Genomic DNA, 25,261 nt, shown 5'->3' with positions numbered 1-25,261 from the left:
GAATCAATTTCTTCAGTGATAATTCATAGCTCTTTTTCTATTTGTTCAATTATGGTTTTTAAGGAGTGTTAGGGCCCTGCTCTGGACCTCTGACCTCCTGTAGGGAAGTTGAGATGCCTGGAGGTCGTTACCTGCCCAGGAGCACCTGGGCTTGCGAGAGGCCTGGGGGTAGTACCTGCCAGGAACGCCTAGCTGCCCAGAGACTGGGCTTGCCCAGAAACGCATGACACTTACCAACTGACCAATGGGCACTGGGAGGGCCTCTGTAACAGGAGGGAGCTCCACCTACGAAGGAGGAACAGAGGAGGAGCACAGGCGTAGGGGGGAGGAGTTCGAGGGAGTTGAAAAGGCAGCGAGGAGGGTGCGGAAGGAGGAGAACTTGTGCAGGGAGTGAGCAGAGCAAGTAGTAGTAGTATAGCAAGCTATGTAATCAATAAAGACGTAACTGCCAACTTGGGTGTTCTGTCTAGTCATTCCCCTCTCACCATGGAGGGGCCAGAGACGTCTGAAGACTGCAGGGTGAGTATGTAAGCGAAGGCTTGAGTGGGATAGCTGACTAAGTGCACTACATCAGCTAGGGGACCCACTGGCACGCAACAAAGGAGTTTCTTCAGTAAATTTTGTGCCTCATATCATTAGGCCAATTTTTGTAAATGTGCTATTTTCTTCAGTATTTTTGTGTCTCTTTCATCAAACTGTTAATTCTCCTTTCATAGGTTTCTTGCATTACCTTCTTTTCCCTTTTTACTCAACCACTCTTAGCTTTGTTTAACTCTTGCAGGAATTCTACCACTGGCATGCCTCTCCTCCCTGGAACTATATATGGTCAAGAGAGTTGCTGATTAATGCCAGCTATACCCAGTGCCATCAAAGGGTCCTTTGTTGTGTCCTTTGAGCAGTCAGGTGACCCCCTCATCATCTCTGGGTTTGAGAGCTCTCAAAGCTTCTGTTGATCCTGTGCTGTTGCTACCACCTCACCCCCCTGCATGTGTGGGCTCCAGATTGACCTCCACCCTGATGTTACAGAATTCTCCTGCCTACCTCTTAAATTGTCTTAAGTCAGACAAATTTCTTAAATTTCTGAATTTTTTTAAATTTTCTGAATTTTTGTTGGCTCTCCCACTCCAAAATTTGATTTGAGGCATTATTTTAAAGTTTGGAGTGGAATGTTGGGAAAGTTCAGCTGGATGGCTGTCCCTAATCCACCATCTACTGTAGTCATTATTAACCCCATTTTATAGATAAGGAACTTGAGACTTATGGATATTAAATGATTTACCCAAGGCAACACAGTGATTTGGTGCCAGAGATGGGATTTCAAACTAAATCTCTCTCTCTACTCTACTCTCTCTCTACTCTCTCTACTATAATCTTTACACTACAATATTTTGCTTCTCTCACATAAAAATTGAAGAAGCGTTGTCTCTATGTTTTTGAACAAAGATCTAGGGTTAATAAATGGAACTCTCAGTATAGATTTTGACTCAGTATAAAGAATAATAATAGTTACGCAACCAAATTGGACTAGGAAGCCTCATGAAGCTATGGTAGAAGCTTACAAAAGAAACTATCAGCTTATCACAAAACAAGATTGCATTAAAGATGGGAGACTGAACTAGATAACATCTGAGATTCCCTACAACTACATCATTCTAAGATTTTAGGATTCCAAAAATCCCACTTCCTTCATAAAAATACAACTTACGTGGTCTAAAGATGAAATTTCAAGAAATAATTCTGCTTATTAATATTTTGCTTCCACACAATATAAATTCCTTGTTTGTTCATTTTGATGCAGTATAAATATTGGAAAGAACATAATCAATGTAATTTTGTGCCTAGTATCATATGCAGGGATGTTAGGAAATGTTTTTTGATGAGGATATGTCTTAATTTAGTTTTCTTTGACTCCCACAAGGCTTGAAGAGAAACATTGCTAGGTTAGACTGACTTGGCACCTTTCTATCTACAGCCTTCAGTTTCTTACCTAAGATGTCATAATCTTTGGCAATATATTTTAGGTTTCTCTGTCAGTATCAGTCTTGCCCACATTAATCTCCATAAGTAAATAGTATCAAAAGTGTGCTGGAACTAGCTTGTACCACTCACCAGAGCCTATTGCTAACTTTTCCAGTGTGAGCACCTTGGAAATCAGCAAATGCTACAGTTGTTTGCTGATTGTCTAAATTGAAGAAAGTGGTGGAGGAAATGTTAATAATGGAGATTAAACTTAAAAGTATGATGTGCATGCATTTTTTTCTAGACAGCCAGTTGTTAAACATTTACCAGAGGATTCCTAGTAGCAGACATCCATTTAGAATTTTGTTGTAATGAGGTAATAAAAATTAATTTTATTTGCTCTTAATTTAATGGCTCTTAAAATGAAGAGCAGAGACTTGCACTGAATTTTGGAAGTTTGCATTTTTTTGGTGCTCATTAAAAAGAGGTAACAGAGAAAGGCTGGAAGAAGAGAAAGAGAGACAGGAGAGAAAAGCTAATTTGAAAGATCCAAAAACCTATTAAGATGATAATGTCTTACAATAGGTTTTAGTTTTCTGAACCATTGTTTTAAAATATATTAATGATGGTTTCAGACAGTTAGATGGCACAGTGGATTTGGAATCAGGAAGACTCATTTTCATGAGTTGGAATCTGGCCTCAGATACTTAGTAGCTGTGTGACTCTGGATAAGTCACTTAACTCTGTTTGCCTCAGTTCTTTATCTGTAAAATGAACTGGAGAAGGAAATGGCAAACCACTCCAGTGTCTTTGTCAAGAAAACCGTAAATGGGATCATAAAGAATTAGACATTACTGAAATGACTTAACAATGATGGTTTCCTGGCCAGGAATGGAGTGTGCCTGTCACAGGCTGGCAAAGATATATTTTCCTGGGGTGCTGAAAATCAAATAAAAAGGTCTTTAAACTTAGAGAGGGGAGAAACAAGATATGTATACCCTATCAAGCTATGATATCCATCAAGCTAGACACCTTGGAAACTATACTATAGGAATCAGAATCACTATTGAAGACACCAGAAACTCAAAAGAGACAAAAATCTAAGCAGCCAGTGGTAAAACTTCCAACCTCAAGTATCTGTGCAAATGCTAAAGTTCCTAATGTTAGAAGGTAAATTTAACATCATAAGTATCACTGAAAGTTGGAGATATAAGGCCCATAACTGGAACATACCTAGAGATATTAAACCTTCAAGATCCAGAACTCTCATCCTCGGACCCTCAAAGTCTTAATTGTTAAAGTGTCTTATGCATAACCCACTAGATGTGGTTGGCTATTTTAGCTTTGCTTCCCATTGCTACATGTCACTTCTTCACCAGTTGCCTTGTTGCCACATATATACTCTCCCACTCTCTAACTCTTCGAATCAAATCAAGTCAATCCTGCCACTGCTACTATATAGGGTGTGTCAGTCTACTCCCCTATGGCTCCACCCAATATCTTTATAAATTTCCAAAACCAAAATACCCCTTTCTAGTTACCATTCCCCTATATGTGTTATCTTCTTTTATTAAAATATAAACTTTCTATGCTTATGTTTTTATATTTCCACTGCTTAGCACAGTGCTTGGCAAATATTAATAAATTTTTTTATTCTTTAAAAAAAGAGTTGTTAGGCTAATACTGTATATTAACAGGTATACTAATGGAAAGAAATTCCACGTGCTCTGAGATAGGAGCTATGAACCTCAAGTTCCTAAATATTTTTGGCTTTTTTTCCTTTTTCTGAGCAGAGGTCATAGCATTCCTGTGTATTAACCTTCTGTCAGTTTAAGAGTTCCTAAGAGATTAGGAGCTGCTGAGTTCAAGATATCCTTAATTTCCAGGGAGACAATAATGGGCTATATAAGCACTTTTTCATTCTTCATGGATTCTTAAAGTCATCCATGCCAATACTCATAATTTATATTTCATGTTGGTCCAAGGTTTGGAGTTCTTGTTACCCACACTTGAAGAAATCTAAATATAAGCCAGATTTAATCCTTATTCTAGAGATTTCCCCAGAGTAAAACTCATTAGTTAGGGCATAAGCCAAAGAAAGATAGTGATCTGGGATCAAGCCCCAAGAATTGATAACAGTTTGTATAAATCCAACATTTTATATAAAATTCGGAAGTTAGACATTTGATTTTTATCACAAACGACAATGGGACAGTGCCGGATGTTTATAGCATAAAGTCCACCTACACAAGCCATTAATTGGCTCATTGAACTCATTTTCTGATAGCACCCTCCCAAAAGAATATAATGATTTACAGTAACACTTATTCATAGCATCAACTTGATAAAGTGGATAAAGCAAGCATAATCATTCCCATTTGGAAAAAAAAAGAAATCAATAGGTTCAAAGAAATTAAAGAATATGACCATGATCAGACTTGCATAAATCTCATAAAAATGGGTCTCAAAAATCAGTTGTCTCCAGACTTCAAGTCCAGTATGCTTTAGGATAAAAGCAAATTTGAATCCTCAAATTAGAATACACTAACATCTGCTTCTTTTGTGTAGACATATCTGTCCTCATGTTCCCATTGAAAATCAACATGCATCCACTCCCTTCCCACCACGGCAGGCTGTCCGGCTAGAACAGCTGTGGGACTCTCGGGAGCTTGCCCCAGCATGCGGACCAAGGTGCGGAGGCCATGAAAGCCCGCACCATGAAGATCCCCAGCAAAGGCCATCACCCGGCAGGTGGTATCCAAATTTTAAGAAAATGAGTAAAGTAGACCATCTTTGAAAACTGTGAAAATGATAAATCAGAAAAGTCTAAATATAAGCCACTTTGGGGAAAAGTCTTTTATCTTGATTTGCCATTTATTGTGATCTCTGAAAGACAGGAAAAGGACCTAAAGGAACTAGTTGAAGAATTTCTCAGCTAAGATATGTTACCAAATTTAAAATGAAAAGCAAGCAAAATATAGTCAGACATTGTAGTGTACTTCTCCTGTCCCAAGTCCGGAATCAACACATACGGGAGAAAATACTTCACCTCATCCTAGCTGTGATGGAAGTTCATTCGAGACTCCAGATGCAGTATGTATGAGCAGAGTCAAATTAGTAGATGAAAAAGCTATCAAGGAATATGAATTCATCCCTTCAAATAGTATCCTGTCAAATGCTTTATCCTAGGGAGTGAAAATTCTTTATATTGATGACGTTAAATACTATGTCGAACAAAAGAAAAAAGAATTGTATCTGATCAAGAAATCAAGCACATCACTAAGAGAGGTGGGAAAACGATTAGGTATTCAGAAAACAAAAACAGGAAGGCTCAAAAAGTCATTGGTACAGGTGGAAGATTTAAGCCACCATCATAGACCATTTTACCTTCAGCTGTTCAATCTACCTTTTATATTCCCTTCGTAAGCCCTGTAGTCCTTTTGATTCGGACAAAACGTCTAGTCTGCAGAAACAAACCCAAGCTAAACAAAGCAGGCGGTGAAGCTGAGGAAGGGCGCTGCCCTCCTGCCACAGCCCCGCCTCCGAGAAAACAGGAAGAGGGGCTACTGTGAGTGCTGCTCCCGGAGATACGTGGCGCTGCAGGTCCATCTTCCAAGTGGACAACACAGAAACTTTACACAAAGTACTCAGTAGCAAGTTGTTGATGATATCATATCCAAGTTGGTGTATGACTTTGTAGAAAAGAAAAACAATACATCCAGAAGAGTAAAATGCAGTATTGGATCTTTTGCCCCTAACTCTGGAAATACTTTTAAAAGGAATGAACCTGAAAACAACTGGAATTGCACTGTTTCCCAGAATGACGCCCGGGGAAATACTACCAAAAAGGTGATAAAACAGGATTTCCAAGATCAAGAAAGCAGGGATCCTTCACAATGTTGCTGTTAGTTCAGAGCCCATAGATTCATTTGCTTCATGCAGTCCGGGTCCTTACAACTCAACAAGCAAACTCGGAGAACATTTGGATTGTGGAAAATCTTATATAATAAATCCAGTGAAGAAGGACATTAAGCTGGATTTGTTACAACTACCTCTGAATAAAGATATACAGGGATATACTCCTGAAGTTTCTGACCGTAAAGGAACTATGAATGAAAAAGACTTAGAAGAACTAAAAACAATGCTGCGCATATATGCTAGAGGCATTTACGCACGTTTCTGATTTTGACTAAATAGATAAAAATGTGTCTCAGCTAAAACGAAAGCCGGATAGTACGATTTTTCCAGATACCTGTCAAAAGAAAAAAGGCACTAGTTCCCCACATGGTAATGGTTCTAGTCTTAGAGTCATTAGCAATTCACTAGAGCAACCCAAGATGATATCCCATAGTCATCCTGGTAAAGAAACCCAAAGAATTGGGTGTTGAAAGTATAGACAGTTTGCCTTCAGGGAAGCTGCATCTAAAAGTAAAAATAGTAATAGGAGGAAACACAAAAAGAAGTCAGAAGAATGTCGAATCACATTTAAATAACAAAGCAGAATTTCCTGCTAAAAAAGAAGACAGTGTTTGTAGTTCACCAATACAGTCTTTCTTTAATAGAATTATTTCAGACCAGTGAAGACAGTTTTGAGTTTGTGGGTTTTACAAGCTATTCTGAAAACCACGGTTCACACGACATCTTAGAGGTTTGGGAGGAAGAAAATGGGAATAGCTTGTTGTCCATGTTTCTCTCTTCTCCCTCTTGGACCTCTACGTTTACTGGGTTTTAGAAGGGTTTTGTTTTTGTTTCTAATTTGTATTTTTCACAAGTGATAAGGGTTGTATTCCTGAAAAATTTTTATATATGTATAAATTCTTCTTTTATTATTTATGTGTCATCATCCATACATTTTAATAACCAAATGCAATTATTTTTTTTTAATTTCTTCTATTTTTTAATTAGCCCTTGTGGTAAATACTGTTTCCGAGGGCCTTCCTGGGCCACACCAGGCCAGGTGGGAGCCTCCCTCCATCCCCAGTCAAGGTGGAAAAGCCCCCTCTCCAATGTACAAGGTCACTCTGAGGCTGTCACCCTCTCATTTTACAGAAGAGATGTGTGAGAACCAAGGGGCCTGGAAAGGAGGACCAACACTCCAACAGGGAAGAGGGAAGGCCCAATAGACCTGGGAGGGGCTGAGGAAAGGAGGCCTCAATGGGAGAGACAGCAATTGGATTAAGTCGGGGCAGGAAAAAGCAGGAATCAGAGGAGTCTAACAGACCCATAGGACAGCAAGACCTTGGACAAAGGGCTAGGGACACACACACACACACACACACACACACACACACACACACAGAGTGCAGGATCCAGGGGCATCTGTCTCAACCCCAGCCCAACAGATGCAAGGATTTCAGGGAAGAACCAGGAATCCAGAGGACATTTCAATCCTTCCTGTCATAAAGCAGGGATGGGGACAAGACCCCTGAGCTCTTCCTTCAGGCCTCACTTGCCCAGGGCAGCCTTGATCTCTGCCACAATATGCAGGTATTTGTCTGAGAAGTCCATGAAGCCATGTCCAGCCTTCTTGGAATGCACAAGCTTTCCAGCAATCATTACTTCAAAGAAGCCAGTGACCTCCTGGGTCCCCTCACCATTGATGTTTAGGAGGCTGGGAAATTCCTCTTCTAGCTTCTTCTTCAGCAACAGGTACTTGGGCTTGTAACCTCAGGGACTTTGACCGCCATGGCTGCAGCCCTGGCTTTGTCCTGAACACTAAAGACCACTGCAGGAAGATGGAATGTTGGTGCCGCCCACATTCCAAAATTACCAAATGTAATTATAAAGAATAAAGATGATTATTAGTATTTTCTTAAGAATTAAGCACTTTTATATAAGTAAATGCAACTGAAGTTAAGGTGTCTGCTACCTCTCACATATTGTATACATCATTTCTAAATAAAACTACTTCTGAATGAGTGGTTGAATAGAATTTGCACTGCAAGGAAAATGCCTTGCACTGGAGAAGACAATTTTGAGTAACTATGGAATTCATCTAAAAAACTTAGTGTCTCAAATTTGGGAGTTAGGATTCAATTTATTTAAATATTAGATCTAAGACAATATGCATACCACTCAAAACTATGTATCATGGTAAAAGGAGCATGTTTACAAATTAAAGTATGCCAATGAGTGAATGCTGCTTCAGGAGCTATGTTTGGTGTCTATGGAGCAATGTTCTAAGGTATGTCACATTTATTTGTCCTTGGAGTTTCCTGAAAAACTGAGTATATGCCAGAACAATAAAAAAAGAAAAAAAGAAAAAAAAAGAAAATCAACATTCATGAAGGGCCACAGGAAACATACTAAACTAGTTAAAATTATACTTCTATAAATTATAGATCATTCATATCCAGAAAGATTATACTATGATCTCAACAACTTCTGCATGTCACCATTTCTATTCCCTTCCTTTACTGTTACTAAAGACTTTGTAGGTATTTTGATTCATTATAATCCATAGACTCTTCTTAAAAAAGGAAAGATATTTGCTATTGTAGCCCACGTTTTGCAAATCATTTACCTCCTTAATTCAAGGTTAAGGTTTTGGGTTCTGCCATCAGAAGTTGGATCATTTCTGTGGTCAAAGTTAGATTTATGAAATCCCTTGCTTTCGTCGGGCTGTTTATGCCTTTGTCAAGTGATAGAATCACTAAAAGCTATGACTGTTCACCTCAATCCACTTTTATGGTACATTTTGTATGTGTGTGTGTGTGTGTGTGTATGTGTTTGTGTGTGTATGATGTTAATGGTGATAAGAACGTGAGAACATTCTTTTGAAATTCTAATAAATACCCAGACTTGAGATTTGGTTAAAAATTGACTCCCAATGCAATATAATTTCTTTAATGGTTAAAAAATAAAAGCAACAACAAACAACATCTGTTCTTGAAGTTGAGTGTATTCTGGGAACCAAATCAAATTGCTAACTATTCTGAGTTTTGCAAAGAGAAAAAGGAAAATCAATGATACAGTTACCCCAAGGCCATGAGCCAAAAGTTAAAATGGAATTTTTATTTCACAGTATGCTTTGAGCCTCTGATATGTAAATGTCTACATTGTTACTTCTTTGGAACATCAGGGAAAATGGAAAGAGAGTAGTGTTAAAAGAAGAAATGTCCTAGTTTCTCTCTTCTTCAGCCCATGTTTTGGTAATGTTATCTTTGTGCATCTAGAAGTATAACACAAATTAAAGACACCACCACCATTTGTGTGACTTCCAGGTATCTTTTAGTAGAAATGCTTCTTCACCAGGCCCTGGATGGGAACATCTAAGATTCTCATCCATCAGAAAAGTTATAGGTCAATCCTATGGTATCACATCACTAATAGTTAAAACTGTGGAAAAGAATTCCTAAAGTAGAAATGTGAATGAAAGATAAAAATTGTGTTTATTAATATATGTTCCTTTCTTTATCAGATGACATATTTTGCAATGATATATCATTTAAAAAAAGATTTGGCATGAATGTAGGAAAGTTAAAAAGAGCTTTGGTTACTAAAAGTGGTAAAAGTGATCAGAAGAATAATTAGAGACACTTTCATAATATGCCAAAAGGAATTAAACACTGAGAAGGTCCTTTCTAATGAAAGATATAACAAGTATCCAACATTAGGAAGTTTAACAAGAAAATAAGAAATTCTGAGACAAGGTTTCAGAAATTCAAAAATATCTTTGTATTCTGTGGCCCTACACTTCAGAGTTTTCTTAAGCTCATGATTTCAGAATGCATTTGAACTCTGGCATATCAATTTTTCTTGATCCAAAGGAAAAATGACCTTTTTTAAAAGACTACAAACATTGTACTAACATCAGAATTTTTTCTTCAAAATAACATTTTGATGAGTTAATTGTGAATAAATCAGAAACATAAGGATTAAAACTTTTCTTCCAGTAGAAATGGAAAAGAAAACTTTCTTAAAAGAGTATGCTTTGAGTTTAGCTATACAAAAAAAAAATTGAAAATTAGTTGGAGATGTTTGATAAATCTCCAAATTCATCAAGATCTTCTCTTTTCTGGTTAAAAAGGAAAAGAAAAAGAATCTCTACTCTTCAAGTATTCTTGGGAAATCAAACTCATTTACAATGGTGTTTGGGATAATAGTAACTATTTATTTAGGATTCAATTATTTAGTGATTTTTTGAAAATGTGTACCCACTGCCATTTGGCTTTAGTATGTTCTAACATTCCTTAAAATCTGCAGTTAAATAGTTTTACAATCCTAGTTAAATTGTTTACAAATAATGTCAAATGTTAAAGAGAGCAGAGCACTCATGTATACTAACCTGAAATAACATATATTAAACTCTTAAGTTTGAGACTATGTCAGACTTCAAAATAGGATAGGATTTATCTACAAAGAATGTAGGAACTTGGTAGGTGGAGCCAAGATGGCAAGGAAAAGGCAACGACTTGCCTTAGCTCTCCTCAAAGCTTTCTGAACACCTTTAAATAATGCCATAAAACAATTCCAGAAGCAGCAAAACCCACAAAAGGACAAAGCAAAATAATTTTCCAACCAAAGACAACTTAGAAGGTTGGCAGGAAAGGTCTGTTGCATCTGGGTGAGAGCAGACCACAGTCCAGTGCAGGTCCTGCCAGCACAGACCCAATCCCAGCAAACCAGGAGCAGGCCTCAGGAACCACTGAATCAGCAGTGGCAGCAGCTACTTCTGGAGTTCTCAACCAATAGATACTAAGGGGCTCAAAAAACTGGTCAGAAAGAGATTATGGGATCTCTTTGCTAGCACTGAGGCAGGACTCTGTTGTTTTGCCCATACTTGGATCCAAGTCACAGCCCTGAGTAACAGTCTCAGGGTGAGGAGGAACAGTAGCATACCAGATCTTGTGGGCTACAGTGGAGCAGGGACCCTCATTACAATTCCAGGGCATAAAAGAGTGGTTGTGGTCTCTCACTGACCACAGAACAGGTCAGAAGAATAGTAAACACACCTGTCCTTAGATAATACCATCTTGGAAGAACTGAAAACTTACAGGTCCCAAGAACTGTCTCTGAAAACAACTGCACAAAACTCTTGAAGCTTGGGGCAGTGCATCCTCCACCCTGGAAGCAGAGCCCCACTTTAACAAAGAGTTAAAAGTCAAGAAATAGACTGGAAAAAATGAGCAAACAACAGGGAAAAAAATCTGACCACAGAAAGTTACTATCGTGACAAGGAAGATCAAAACACATTCTCATAAGAAGATAATAAAGTCAAGGCCACAAAATCCAAAGCTTCCAAGAAAAATATCAATTGGTCTCAGGTCATAGAGGAGCTCAAAAAGGATTTTGAAAATCATGTAAGATAGGTAGAAGAAAAATTGGTAAGAGAAATGAGAGTGATGAAAAAAAAATCATGGAAAAAGAGTCAGCAGCTTGATAAAGGAGACCAAAAGAAAATCCTGAAGACAATAACACCTTAAAAACCAGACTAAACCAAATGGTAAAAGAAGTACAAAAAGTTAATGAGGAAAAGAATGTCTTAAAAAGCAGAATTAGACAAATGGAAAAAGATATACAAAAACTCACTGAAGAAAAAAAATTTCTTAAAAAGTAGAATTGGTCAAATGGAAAAGGAGACACAAAAGCTAACTGAAGAAAATAATTCCTTAAAACTTAGAATTGGGAAAATGGAAGTTAATGATTTTATGAGATATCAAGAAACAATAAAACAAAATTTAAAAAAAATGAAAAAAAAAGAAAGTGTGAAAATCTCATTGGAAAAACAACTGACTTGGAAAATAGATCCAGGAGAGATTATTTTTAAATTATTGGAATACCTGAAAGCCATGATCTAAAAAAGAGCCTAGACATCATCTTTCAAGAAATTGTCAAGGAAAACTGCCCTGATATTCTAGAACCAGAGGGTAAAATAGAAATTGAAAGAATCTACCCATTTTGATTTACATTTTCTTTCACAACATGACCGACATGGAAATATGTTTTAGATAATTATACATGTATAACCTATATTGAATTGTCTTCTCAATGAGAGGAGTGGGGAGGGTGGAAGGGAGAGAATTTGAAACTCAAAGTTTTAAAAACAAATGTTAAAAATTGTTTTTACACGTAATTGGGCAAAATAAAATACTAAATAATTTTTTAAAAAGAAAAAAGAATATGTAAACCCCGGTTGACATTCTGAAAGGTATAATAGAGAGGTTATCTGTCCCCACACCCCTCCCCCAAATCAAATTCTTGGAAACAGAAGCAAAGACTAAATCTGAGTCTCCCTATGGTCTCCAAGCAAAGTAGGATGACCCCATCATTTTGATTATAACTTTTCATGGAATAATCCATGAATTTCATGGCCTTTAGACACAGCAGTATAGTCAGTAGAGATAGTTAAAGATTTTCTGTTCTAATGAACACACCAACCAGAGCTTATCAGTTCAACATCAATTCAATTCAATAATCATTTATTAAGTGCCTACTATGTGCCAAGCACTAGGCTAAGTACTGGGGATACAAAAGGAGGCAAAAAACAGTCCCTTACCTCAAGGAGCTTATAATCTAATTGGGAAGACAAGTAGGATTTGAGTTGGAACTTAAAGGAAGCCAGGGAAGTCAGTAGTCCAAGCAGGGAAGGGAAAGTATTATAGGTATGAGGGACAGCCAGAGAAAATGCCCAGAACCAAGAAATGGAGTGTCTTATTTATGGAACAGCCAGGACACTAGTGTCCTGGAACAAAGACTATGTTTCAGGGAGTAAGGTGTGAAAAAGACTGGAAAGGTAGGAGTGGGGTAGGTTATTAAGGGCTTTGAAAGCTGACAGAGCATTATGTATTTGCTCCTAGAGGCAATAAGAAGCCACTGTAGTTTATTGAATGGGAGGGTGTGTATGTGTGGAAGTTACATGTTTGGACTTGTGTTTTAGGAAAATCACTTCAGTGGCTAAATGGAGGATGGATGGGAGTGTGGCAGATTGAAGCAGTCAGACCCAGCAGCAGACTATTTCAGAGTAATCAAGATATGAGACAATGAGTGCTTGCCCTATAGTGGTGGCAGTCTCAAAGGAAAGAAGAAGATATATTCAGGAGTTTTTCTTACAGCCAAGCTAGCATGGATCTACTTGCTTCATTACTTCCCTTCACATCCTTTCCATTCACAATAGAAGAATTGAAGAATTGTTATTTCATGTCTTTACAAAAAGCAGAAAAATGAAACATTTTTAGGGCCTTGAAGGTATAAAGACACGAAATCTGTTCTGTGGTGATGATGCCAATTATAGGGTGGCAGACTCTCTGAGAAAATGCTGCGATACTGAAGAAAGAAGGACAATTCATGTCAGTGTGGGTTATATGTGTAGATTTAATTAGGACCTGTTAGATTAATTGGGACAGTTTCACAGGAGGCTTGGGCAGCAACAGGACAACATTGTAGAATATCTTCAATGTAATTATCTATTGTTTCTATGATTTTTTCTGTGAGCCACTATTTTTTTAAGATTATTTAGTCACTAAATAATTTTAATTCTTTCTTCAGCAGTCCTTTGTTGAATACAATTTTTATTGAATAGTGTGTCAATAAAAGATAGGTTTAACAGTTTCACTTTTTTGCATGTATTTGTGTGGTTTTTATGTCCTAATACATGTTCAATTTTTTAAAATGTGTCATGTTCAGCTGATAAATATGGATGCACCTTTCATAATCACCAAAGGCCTACTATATCTAACTTTTTTATTGATTAATTTATTTATTTTTAGTTTTCAACATGCGCTTCCACAAGATTTTGAGTTCCAAATTTTCTCCCCATTTCACCCCTCTCCCCACCCCAAGACAGCACGCATTCTGAAAACCCCTTCTCCTAATCTTCCCTCCCTTCTATCTCTTCTCTCCACCTTCTCTTATCCCCTTCCCCTTCTATTTTCCTATAGGGAAGGATAGATTTCTATACCCCATTGCCTGTGTATCTTATTTCCCAGTTGCATGTGAAAACAGTTTTGAACATTTGTTTTTAAAACTTTGGGTTTCAAATTTTCTCCCTTCCTCCCTCCCCAACCACCCTCATTGAGAAGGCAAGCAACTCGATACAGGTTATACATGTGTAGTCATGTAAAACACTTCCATTGTAGTCATATATGGAAAACTAACTATATTTCAATTTATCCTATCCCACTTCCTGTTTATTCTATTCTCTCTGTTGACCCTGTCCCTCCTCAGAATTGTTTGCTTCTGATTGCTCCCTCCCCCAGTCTGCCCTCTCCTTTATAATTCCCCTCACTCTCTTATCACCTTCTCCCCTATTTTCCTGTAGAGTAAGATTGATTTTCATACCCAATTGAGTATGTATGTTATTCTTTCCTTAAGCCAAATCCTATGAGAATAAGATTCACTTACTCCCTCTCACCTTCCCCCACTTCCCCTCCTTTGTAAAAGTTCTTCTTACCTATTTTATTTGAGATAATTTACCCCATTCTACCTCTCCCTTTCTCCTTCAAACAGTATAATTCTCTCTCACCCCTTAATTTGATTCTCCAGATATCACCCCTTCATCTTCAACTCACCCTGTGCCCTCTATCTATCTGTCTGTCTGTCTATCTATCTATCTATCTATCTATCTATCTATCTATCTATCTATCTATCCATATAATTTTTCCCTCCAACTACCCTAATACTGACAAAGGTCTTATGAGTTACTGATACCATCTTTCCATGTAGGAATGTAAACAGTTCAACCTTAATAAGTCCCTTATGGTTTCTCTCTCCTGTTTACCTCTTCATGTTTCTCTTAAGTCTTGTATTTGAAAGTCAAATTTTTTATTCAGCTCTGGTTTTTTTAATCAAGAATGCTTGAAAGTCCTCTATTTCACTGAATGCCTATTTTTTCCCCTTGAGGATTATACTGAGTTTTGCTGGGTATGTGCTTCTTGGTTACAATCCTATCCCCTTTGACCTCTGGAATATTATATTCCATGCTCTGTAGTGCCTTAATGTAGAAGCTGCTAAATCGTGTGCTATCTTGATTGTGTTTCCTCAACATTTTAATTGTTTCTTTCTGACTGCTTGCAATATTTTCTCCTTGACCTGGTAATTCTGGAATTTGGCCACAATATTCCTAGGAGTTTTCCTTTGGGGATCTCTTTCAGGAGGTGATTGGTGGATTCTTTCCATTTCTATTTCACCCTCTGGTTCTAAATTATCAGGGCAGTTTTCCTTGATAATTTCTTGAAAGATGATGTCTAAGCTCTTTTTTTTTGATCATGGCTTTCATATAGTCCAATAATATTTAAATTATCTCTCCTGGATCTATTTTCCAGGTCAGTTATTTTTCTAATGAGATATTTCACATTGTCTTCTATTTTTTTTGTTTTTTTTGTTTTGTTTTGTTTTACAATGTCTTGATTTATCATAAAGTCATTAGTTTCTATTTGCTCCAATCTAGTTTTAAGGAAGTGTTTTCTTCAGTGAGCTTTGGGACTTCCTTTTCCATTTGGCCAATTCTGCTTTTGAAGGCATTCTTCTCCTTATTGACTTTTTGGGCCTCTTTTTTCCATTTGGGTTAGGTTTTTTTTAAGGTGTTATTTTCTTCAGTATTTTTTTGGGTCTCCTTTAGCAAGCTGTTGATTTGTTTTTCATGATTTTCTTGCATCACTCTCATTTCTCTTCCCAGTTGTTCCTCTACTTCTCTTACATGCTTCTCAAAATCCTTTTGGAGCTCTTCCATGGCCTGGGACTGATTCATATTTTTGTGGGAGGATTTGAATGTAGGAGCTTTGACTTTGTTGTCTTCTTCTGGTGGTATGTTTTGATCTTCATCACCAAATAAAGATTCTATGGTGTGACTTTTTCTGCACAGTTTACTCATGTTCCCAGCCAATTACCTGAGTTTTAATCTCTTTGTTAAGGTAGGGGTCTGCTTCCAGTGTGGAGAATGTACTGTCCCAAGCTTCAGGGGTTTTGTGTAGTTGTTTTCAGAGAAACTTCTAGGGACCTATAAATTTTCAGTTCTTTCAAGGTGGTACAATTAAGGGTAAGGTGTTTATTCCTTTCCTGGCCTGAGCTCTAGTCTATGAGTGACCACAAGCACTCTTTTCTGCTTTGGAAGTATGAGGAGGATGTCCTCTCCACCACTACAAACTCCACCATGCCAACACTCCTCCTTGCCCCAGGACTGCCACCCAGAACTATGACCCAGATCCAAGCACAGGCAAAGGAAGTGATTCCTGCCTCAGCACCAGCAAAGAGATCCATGTAGTCCTCTGATCAGTCACTTGATTCCCCCTCTGTCTGTGGTCTGAGAACTCCAGAAGCAGCCACCACCCTGGGGCTGCACTGGGACTGGGGCTGGGACCAAGGTTTTCTCTACTGTGGTCTCACAGACCTTTCCTACTGACCTTCTAAATTGTCTTTGGCATTTGTGGGTTGAGAAGTCTGGAAACCACCACAGCTTCCCACAATTCAGTCCCCTGAGGCCTGGTCTTTGCCTGGGGGCCTCATGCTGAACTGTGTTCCTGTCCCAGCCCAGTGCAATAGACCTTTCCAATCAACCATCCAGGTTGTCTGGAGCTGGAAATTTGTTTCATTCTGCCTTTTTGTGGGTTCTGCTGCTCTAGAATTTTAGAGCCATTTTTTACAGGTATTTGGAGGGGTTTGGGGGGAGAACTCAAGCAAGGCACTGCTTTTACTCTGCTCTCTTTAACTTTTTAAAGAGCTATTTAGGTCATGAATATTTTTCTTATTTTTTGTTTAGATTTATTTAAGTCTGAAAAAGATACATTGATGTCCCCCACTATTATAATTTACTGTCTACTTCCTGTAAATTACTTACTTTTCTTTTAAGTATTTGTATGCTATGCCATTCAATGCATGTATTTGAAATATTAGAATTAATTCATTATGACTCATTTCAGCATAATATAACTTTCTTGTTTATCCCTTCTAAGCTTGTGTCTTATGCTTTCCTCTTTTCCACCCAGACTCTTCACAAAGTGGGTTGTGTGTTAAAAAGAGTGTATTTAGTAGCAGTCCCCAGTTCTGGATGTAATGTTTCTGTTTTCCTGCTCCTCTTCTCTTTCCCTCACCTAGACTACAATCACAGAAATCATAGGTACTTAGCCTTTCTTTCTTTCCTTTTAAACCTCTCTTACAATGCTACCCCATGAGGTTAGAGGTTTTTTTTTTCATTATGACTAATCCCTCCTTTAATCTATTTCCATCTTATTCTTCCCTCTCACTGTTTCTTCCTGTTTTCCTATTGAATTAAATGTCTTTCTACATCTATCTTTCTGTGTGTAGATGTACACGTTCTACCTTCCTTTGACCAGTTCAGATGAAAGTGAGTTTCAAGTGTCAAACACTCCCCTACCTTTTCCTTGTTTATAGTGTCTTCTAATTCTGTACCCAGTTATGTGATATAAATTCCTTCACCCTTCTTTCTTTTTTTTCATAGTGTATTGTTCTCTCTTCTTTTCTGTTCTTTTAAGATCATCAGAACATAACAAAAAAAACATTGCTAAACCCTCTGCCTTATTTTGTTCCCTTTATAAGTCCCAATGAGATGAAGATTGTAAAGCAGCGCTGGCATCATCCCTACATATTACAATGCAAAAACTTTATTTTCATTTGTTTTAGTTAAATTGATTGATCATATTTACCTTTTTTGTTCTCTTGATTTCTGTATTTATTTTCAAAGTTTTTACTCAGTTCTGTTCTTTTCATTAGGAATGTTTAAAACTCTACTTCATTAGAGGTCTATTTTTCCTCTGTGGGATCATACAGAGTATATTTTTATTGGTTGTATTATAGATTAAAGATGTATACATAGTTTTGCAAGCTCTCCTGGCTTTTCAGTAGTCAGTGATAAATCATCTGTTACTGTGTGGCTCCTTGGTACTTGAACTCTGATTCTTACTGCTTATAACCTTTTCTTTTTGACCTAGAAAGCTGTATGTTCTTGGAAATTTTTATTTGAGACTTCTTTCAAGAGATGATGAATGGATTCTGTCTTTCTTTCTTCACTTGCCCTCTGGTTTTAATGGAACTAAGTAGTTTCCTTTCATTATCTTGAAATGCTATATTCAGCCTCTTCTTTGGTTATGGCTTTCAGATTGTCCATTGATTCTTCAATTATTTTTCTTTTCTATATTTTCCAGGCCAATTATTTTTTATATGAGGTACTCTATATGTTCTTCTATTTTTCATTCTTTGGACTTATTTTAATATTTCTTGTTTTCTCATGGATTCATTAACTTCCATTGTTTCCATTTTAATTTTCAAAGTCTGTTGTTTTGGTAGAGTTTTGTACTTCTTGAACTAAACTGTTCATTTTTCCTCCATGTCCTTCATTTAAAATTATTATTTACTTTCCAACTCTTTCTTTTAGCACTCTCATCTCATTTATAAAATCTTTTACACTTTTTTTGTAACTCTTTTTTTTATTTCTCATAGGAATTCTAGTTGAGCTTGTGCCCAAATTGTGTTTTTCTTGCCTGGAATATAGTAGGTGCTTAATTGATATTTGTTGACTGGCTGTGTGATTTGGATATCTCTATAATAGCTCTTTATGGAGTTTGTCTTTTGTTTGTTTGTTTTTTTCTTTGGTTTGTTTACACATTCTTCCAGCCTTGATTCCTGAATTGAGATTTTGTGTTAGGTCAGGCTCTTCAAACTTCTGTATGAAATGTCTAGATCTTTTTTGGTCCTATTTGTATTATTTGGAGTCCCACTACTACATTCTCTGGATATGAATGCTGTGTTTATTCCAAAATCTCAGGGACTTCTCAGACCAGGGGCCTGAAAACTTTCACTGTGCACATAGCATACTGAAATAGGGTAAAATATGATTGCTTCATCTTATTTTGAGTTTTGTAAGTCTAGGACTCCAATTTGAGTCTCAGTGACACAACCGACAATTTTTCCCTGGTTGGATGTGCAATAAATTACCTCTGGTCCTAGCCTATGTTGACTAACTAGATGATTTTGCATTCTCAGTGGAACAGCACTACAGACTTCCCCTTTCTTTGAGCTTTTGCTCTGATAATTTAGTTGCAAGTTTCAGACCAGGCCGGAGTCTTGATCTTAGACCATGCTCCAGTGTCAGTTACACAGCTCCTGCTCATTTTGGTTCCTACTTCTTATACAGTACTAAGCTTCAGGTCAGTGACTTCCCCTTGCTCTTGTATGCAGTTCATGTTGGCCACCCCTAGGGGCAGGTGTCTTATTCAGTTCACACTGGATCTATGACCCAGCTCTGAGATTGCAGTGACAGAATTGCCAATTGATAATAATACTTGCTGGCATTTATATAATTATTTAAGATTTGCAAAGCTCTTTATACATATTTACATACATATAAATACACACATACATGTGTATATCACGTATACATTTATTTTATATATTAATATGCATATATTATGAACATATTATATGTATATAATATATATTCATATAGTTCTCATTTAATCACTAAAACAACCCTGTAATGTAGGTGCCATTACTTTATAAATGAGGACACTGAGATTGAGGGGTTAAGTGACTTGCCTGGAATCACACAGCTAGTGTGATCTGATGCAAAATTTAAACCGAGATTTTCCTGACTCCAAATCCAAAAATCTACCCACTGCAACACCCAGAGGCCTAGTTAGTTCTTATTCCCGCTCTTTATACAGCATCAGTCTCTGCTCTGCTCTGCTGGATCTGTGACCCCTTCTTGCCCTAGTATACATACACATATTTATTCTTGGAGGTTCTGAGTGGAGCATTGCTGGGCAGATACTATCCCAAGTGTCCACTGACCTCAGATTTTCTTCCTATCCTGACCTAGACTGGAAAAAAAATTATCCAATGTGACTTTTCCTTGGATTTCTTGATCATGAATTGGTATGGGAATTTTTTAGGTCTTTGTTGTAATAATTTTGGTAGAGATAAGGGCTGTTCTACTGCCTCTTACTCTGCAATCTTAGTTTATCTCTGAAAAAAATAATAAACATGTTAAAAAACTGATCCTATAGTAAGGAGTACTTAGATTTAAAGAAAGAAATAATGATTTTTCCCACATCTGGAAGAGTAAACATCCCCTTTTCAACACCGTGTTTTCTTCTTGAATTGAATTTATGTTTGTAACCCATGCAAATGTTGTTTGTTGGTTGTCATTCTTCCTTCTCGAAAAGGAAAAAAACAGCATCACTATGTTAGAGTCAAGTTACAGTGTGTTCGACTGTGGCCAATCAGACCAATACAAGCTTGGAATGCTCTACTACAGGCTGGGCACAACGAGTCCATGTGAATATTTCAGGTAGATTCTTTAAATTTGAGCATCTCACATTTTTTTTGAACTACTTCAATTCTGCTTTGTTCATAGAGCACAACACCTTCTTTGGTGAGGGCATGCCATGCTGAGCAGTCCTGTGCTAGTATCTCCCATATCACACAATCAATTCCAAAGTTCTTTAGAGAGACCTTGAGAGTGTCCTTGTATCCCTCTTCTGTACATAGTTATTTGCATGTTTTCTCACCCATTAGAATGTGAGCTCCTTGAAGGCAGAGCTTTTTTTTTCTTTTGCCATTTTTATATTCCCAGCACTTACAACAGTGCCTGGCACATGGTATAAATGCTGAACAAAAGCTTATTGACTTGTTGAATCTGCAAATTATTCTGAAATTATATTCTTTGTGGCTATATACCTAGGGTAGGAGGTGCATTCAAATGGCACTAGCTAATTAGAACCTTGTCCTTGCTGTCTGCCACTGCATTATTATTTTTTTTCACATTCACCATTTCATACAACATAGGGAATATTCTAAGACATTCATGTAGCTATTTTAGATTTCACCTCCCATGTCACCTTACTTCCACTACCTCCCTGGAGGAAATCTTTCTCTCTCAAGCACCACTTTCACCATATTATTCCTCTGCTCAAGATTTTCAATGATCCCCCTATTGCCTGCACAGTAAAACCCAAACTTTTTAGTAAGACATTCAAGGCAATCCACAACTTGGCTCCAATCTGTCTTTGTCAGAATGTGTCTCACTACTTCATTATACACAGCTTCAACTTAGGCTAAATAGTCTCAGTTCTTTACTTAAAACAAAAATTGTGATTTCCTTTCTCTGTCCTTTTGTTCAGGCCTTTTCTAACATTTTGTTTTTATTTTGATTTGATCTCATCTTCTCACCTTTAAATCACCATTTCAACTCATTGAGAATTTTGTGGATCCCAATTCTGTCTCATAAAATATAAGCTATCTCTTTTAGCTTTGTTTAATATTTTTATTTGTTAGGCATACCATGTATGTCATCAATGAGATTTACTTTTAAGTGTTGAACAGGGTCAAAGATGGTCTTGTAACAACACTCCACTAAACATACTCCAGATTGACTTTAAACCATAAAGCAGCATGTTTTGGGGCCCATAACTCAGTATGTCCCAAATCACCAAACTGTGCTGCCATCTATTCAACAGCTCTCTAACATCTCCCCAATGATATCATGGGGCAATCTTTGAAATATCTTGCTGAACTCCATATATTCAATGCAGTTCATGATAGGTACTTATTGTGTGACATCATGTGCCAAGCATTATGCTATGTGCTAGGAATATAAACAACAACAGCAACAAAATGAAAACAGTTCATACCCACAAGGAACATACATCATTCTAGGTAGGAGGAGAGGACACACAGACAAGTAATTATGAAAAAAAAATTAGATACAGAATAATAGAGGAGAGGGGCTGATGCTAACATCTGAAGGCATCAGAAGAGGTCTCATGTAGGAGATAACACTTGAGTTGAACCTTGAAAGGAGCTAAGCAATAGCAATAGATAGAGGTAAGGAAGGAGAATAACACTCCTAGGCATGGGAAGCCACCTAAGCAAAGTCAAACAATATTGTATATGAGAGATAGGAAGCTCACTGATTTGGTGGGAACATAAATTGAATGAAGTAGAGCAATGTGAAATGTCTTGAACGTGACAGGTTTTGGACACATCATAAAGGGATTTATATGGAAAACAGAAGAATTTGTATTTTATCCAAGAGGCAATAGAGAGTCACTAAAGTTTCTTATGGAAGGGAGTGACATAATCAGATTTGTACTTCAGGAAGATTATTTGAGCAGTTGTATGGAGGGCGGATTGAGCAGCACTTGAACAGGAGATGGACTGGAAGATGAATCCAATTAGCAGGAGCAGGTGATGAGGATCTGAACTAGGGTGGTGGGCATATACAAAATCAAAAGGTGACAGATATGAGAAATATTGTGGAGGAAGGATCTATAAAACCTGGCAACTGATTGGATATGGGGGATGAGGTAGAAGGAAGAGTCAAAGATGATGCTGAAATTTCAAACTTAGGTGACTAGAAAGATAAATATCCTCATAAAAATAAAGAATCTAGGAAGAGGGATAGGTTTTACTTATCCAATGATTTGACAAAAAATTAAGTGAGATTAGTCTGTGTTACTTTTTCACCATGAACCTTAGTGATTATTCTTGCCTTTGTGATTGCTCATAAACCATAGACTTAAGAGTCCATTATAGAATATTACCTAGAATCTACTTCAAGATCACTAGCCAAGTTAAAGGCATTCACTTTAATTAAAATGTCTATACATAATTGTAACGGTTTTTCTTTTTAAAAAAATAGTATTCTATTTTTCTCCCAGGTACATGTCAAGAAAATTTTTAGCATTCATTTTTACAAGGTTTTGAGTTCCAAATTTTTTTCTCTCCTTCCCTCCACTCCCCTCTTCTGGCAGTTTGATATAGTTTATGCATGTGCTATCATGTAAAATATTTACATATGAATCACAGTTGTGAAAGAAGAAACAGATTTAAAGGGAAAAAACAATAAAGAATAAAAAAAGTGAAAAAATATGCTTTGATCTGCATTCAGCATCCATCAGTTCATTATCTGGGTTCTGCTCATTTCACTTTGCATCAGCTTGTACAAATCTTTTGAGGATTTTTTGAAATCAGCCTGTTCATTATTTCTTATTACACAATAGTATTCCATTATATTCATACACCACAGCTTGTTCAGGCATTCTCTAACTGATGGGCATCTCCTCAATTTCCAATGTTTTTCCATCACAAAAAGGGCTGCTATAAACATTTTTGCACATGTAGGTCCTTTTCCCTTTTTTAAGTTTTTGTTTTTCTTGCCTTCTCAATGGGTGAGGGGGTAGCAAATTTGAAACTGAAGATAAGATTTAATATCAAAATAAATTTAAAATATTAAAAAATGAGATAGTATTTACTCATCTCTCCCATCCAGCAATATTTACCATGATTCCTCAAATTTCACTGACAGAAATTGAGAATCATACCCTGCCCTAGTAATTTCTTCATCCTGGAAGCTGTAATATATACCTCAGAAGCACCTCAGGCTGGTAGACCCCTGCCACTGATTTGATGATTCCTCCAAGAATCTTTATGTAAAAAGAGTTCACAAGCCACCCATTTCTTTTCTCACCAAGTTGTGATCTTTGAGACTTTAACATATTTGTAAAGTGCTTAGCACAGTGCCTGAGGACGTAGTAGGTGCTACACAAATGCTTATTCCCTTCCATCCCTTTCTCTTAATAGGAAATAGTTAACAGAGGGAAGAAATGTTCTTCATTCCAGGCATGTGGGACAGTTAAAATTCTTGGAGCTGAGGCATAAATTGGCTGATTATAAAAAAAAAAAAGAACCTAATGGTGAGGACATCAGCTTAATCATCATCACATCCATATGAATATCATTATCACAAAATAAAACCATGACAAAACTATTACCTTCACCAAGTAACGCCATGCTTCAGTTATTCCCATTTTATCAATAAGGAAGGTAGCAGGCTCAGTGATGCCTCAGAGAAGCCTTTCATCATTAGAAACATTGAGTTGGGATTTGAATTTGGATCTCTCCTAACTATAAATCCAGTTTTTTTCCTCCACTATAACAGGCATTCTCCCCATAAATATAAGGAATTCAGAGAAATATCAGTTATATGAAGAGATCAGGAGTGAAGAAAGAAAAATCAAGAGAACAGTATACTGAATGATCATAATATACTTGAAAGCAGTACTAAAAAATAAGTGAACTCAGATTAATTACAAAGAACAATCTTGCTTCCTAAAAACAGAAGGTAAAACATACATTGGTGGATTCTGGATATAGACTGTTGCATATGATTTTAGATGTAGTTGCTTTGCCCTTAGGTTTTACTTAATTCCTTTCCATTGTTACGTGAGAAGGTTCAATAGAAACAGCTATAGAGATCCAAATATGATATTAACAAACAAAAGGGTGTCAATTTGAAAATGAGAGTAAAGTAAACTCTCAGCCTCACTTTAGTCATTTTAAATGGAAATTATGATATTTACACTATCTACTTCGCAGGACTTCTGTGAGGTAGGCATTTTGCAGACCTTAAAATGTATTATTATTGCTAGTTTATAGATTTTAGAAAGGGGTGGTGGTGGTTGAAATCTGGGATTATGAGTTACAATTCCAAGAAGTTTTCACTACTACAATGCCCCACAATGAGAGCCCTTCCTTTGAATCCCTAGAAAATATTAAAATTTGTACTCATTATCATGTGGAGGTGACCCTGGGATCTTGAGTAGTATGAAAGTAGATTACAAGCTTTCACAAGTTCTATTAAACTGAAAAAGGTCTTTGAGAATGGGCATGGGGACATGCTGCGTCTACTCTCTGATTTATTTATATCATTGTATATTTGGTGTTATAAGGGATATAAACTAGATTACTTTAAGGTGCTCAGAGTGTTTTACATACATTATCTACTGTGATCATCTCAACAACCTTTCAAGATAGGTGCTATCATTATCCCCATTTTGCATATAAAGAAACTGAGGCAGACAGTTTAAGGGACTTTCCTAGGGGCACACAATTAGTAAATGTCTGAGCTCAGATTTGAACTCAGGTCCTACTGACTCCACACCCAGCATTCTATCCATTCTGCCACCTAACGACAGGCCAAATCATCACCAGCATCACAGAATCAAAAATTCAGAGTTGAAAGTGATTTCTGTTGCCATTCTGTACAATCTATACAGAAATATCATTCCCACTACAACATACCTTGGAAATAATCATCAGTTTTTGCTTACAGAACTCTAATGAGGGAGAACCACTAAAGGTTGGCCACCAGGTGATGGTATCTTTGGCAAGGCAGCCCATGAAATATCTGATTTAGTAATTATCCACATTATACCTTGTGAAATTTCTTGTATTTTCTCTATAAAATAATAATTTAAAAATACCTTAAAGTAATGTTGCTTCATAGCTTAGAATACTATTGCTCATCCATTATCTTACTTGATTCTCTTGATATTTAATTCTTTTGTAG

The 25,261-nt window shown here is 37.0% G+C and overlaps 1 protein-coding gene and 1 pseudogene across 1 annotated transcript; one reads left to right on the top strand and one right to left on the bottom strand.

Annotated features, from left to right (window-relative positions):
• The first annotated feature begins 244 nt into the window (after nucleotides 1-244).
• Nucleotides 245-7,082, top strand: LOC114037857 (annotated as a pseudogene).
• Nucleotides 7,083-7,404: 322 nt separating this feature from the next.
• On the bottom strand, nucleotides 7,405-10,853 carry LOC114037856 (selenoprotein W-like). Its single transcript, XM_027854855.1, has 2 exons — nucleotides 10,742-10,853; nucleotides 7,405-7,625 (listed from the first exon to the last, which is right to left on the bottom strand). The coding sequence occupies exons 1-2, from the start codon at nucleotides 10,851-10,853 to the stop codon at nucleotides 7,405-7,407; spliced, it is 333 nt and encodes a 110-aa protein (XP_027710656.1).
• Nucleotides 10,854-25,261: the final 14,408 nt, after the last annotated feature.

The sequence above is a fragment of the Vombatus ursinus genome, unplaced genomic scaffold, assembly GCF_900497805.2.
Source record: "Vombatus ursinus unplaced genomic scaffold, bare-nosed wombat genome assembly UNPS02010639.1, whole genome shotgun sequence".
NCBI classification, from domain to species: Eukaryota; Metazoa; Chordata; class Mammalia; order Diprotodontia; family Vombatidae; genus Vombatus; species Vombatus ursinus.
The sequence above is the reverse complement of the archived record's forward strand: the minus strand, read 5'-3'. Positions and strand labels throughout refer to the sequence as shown.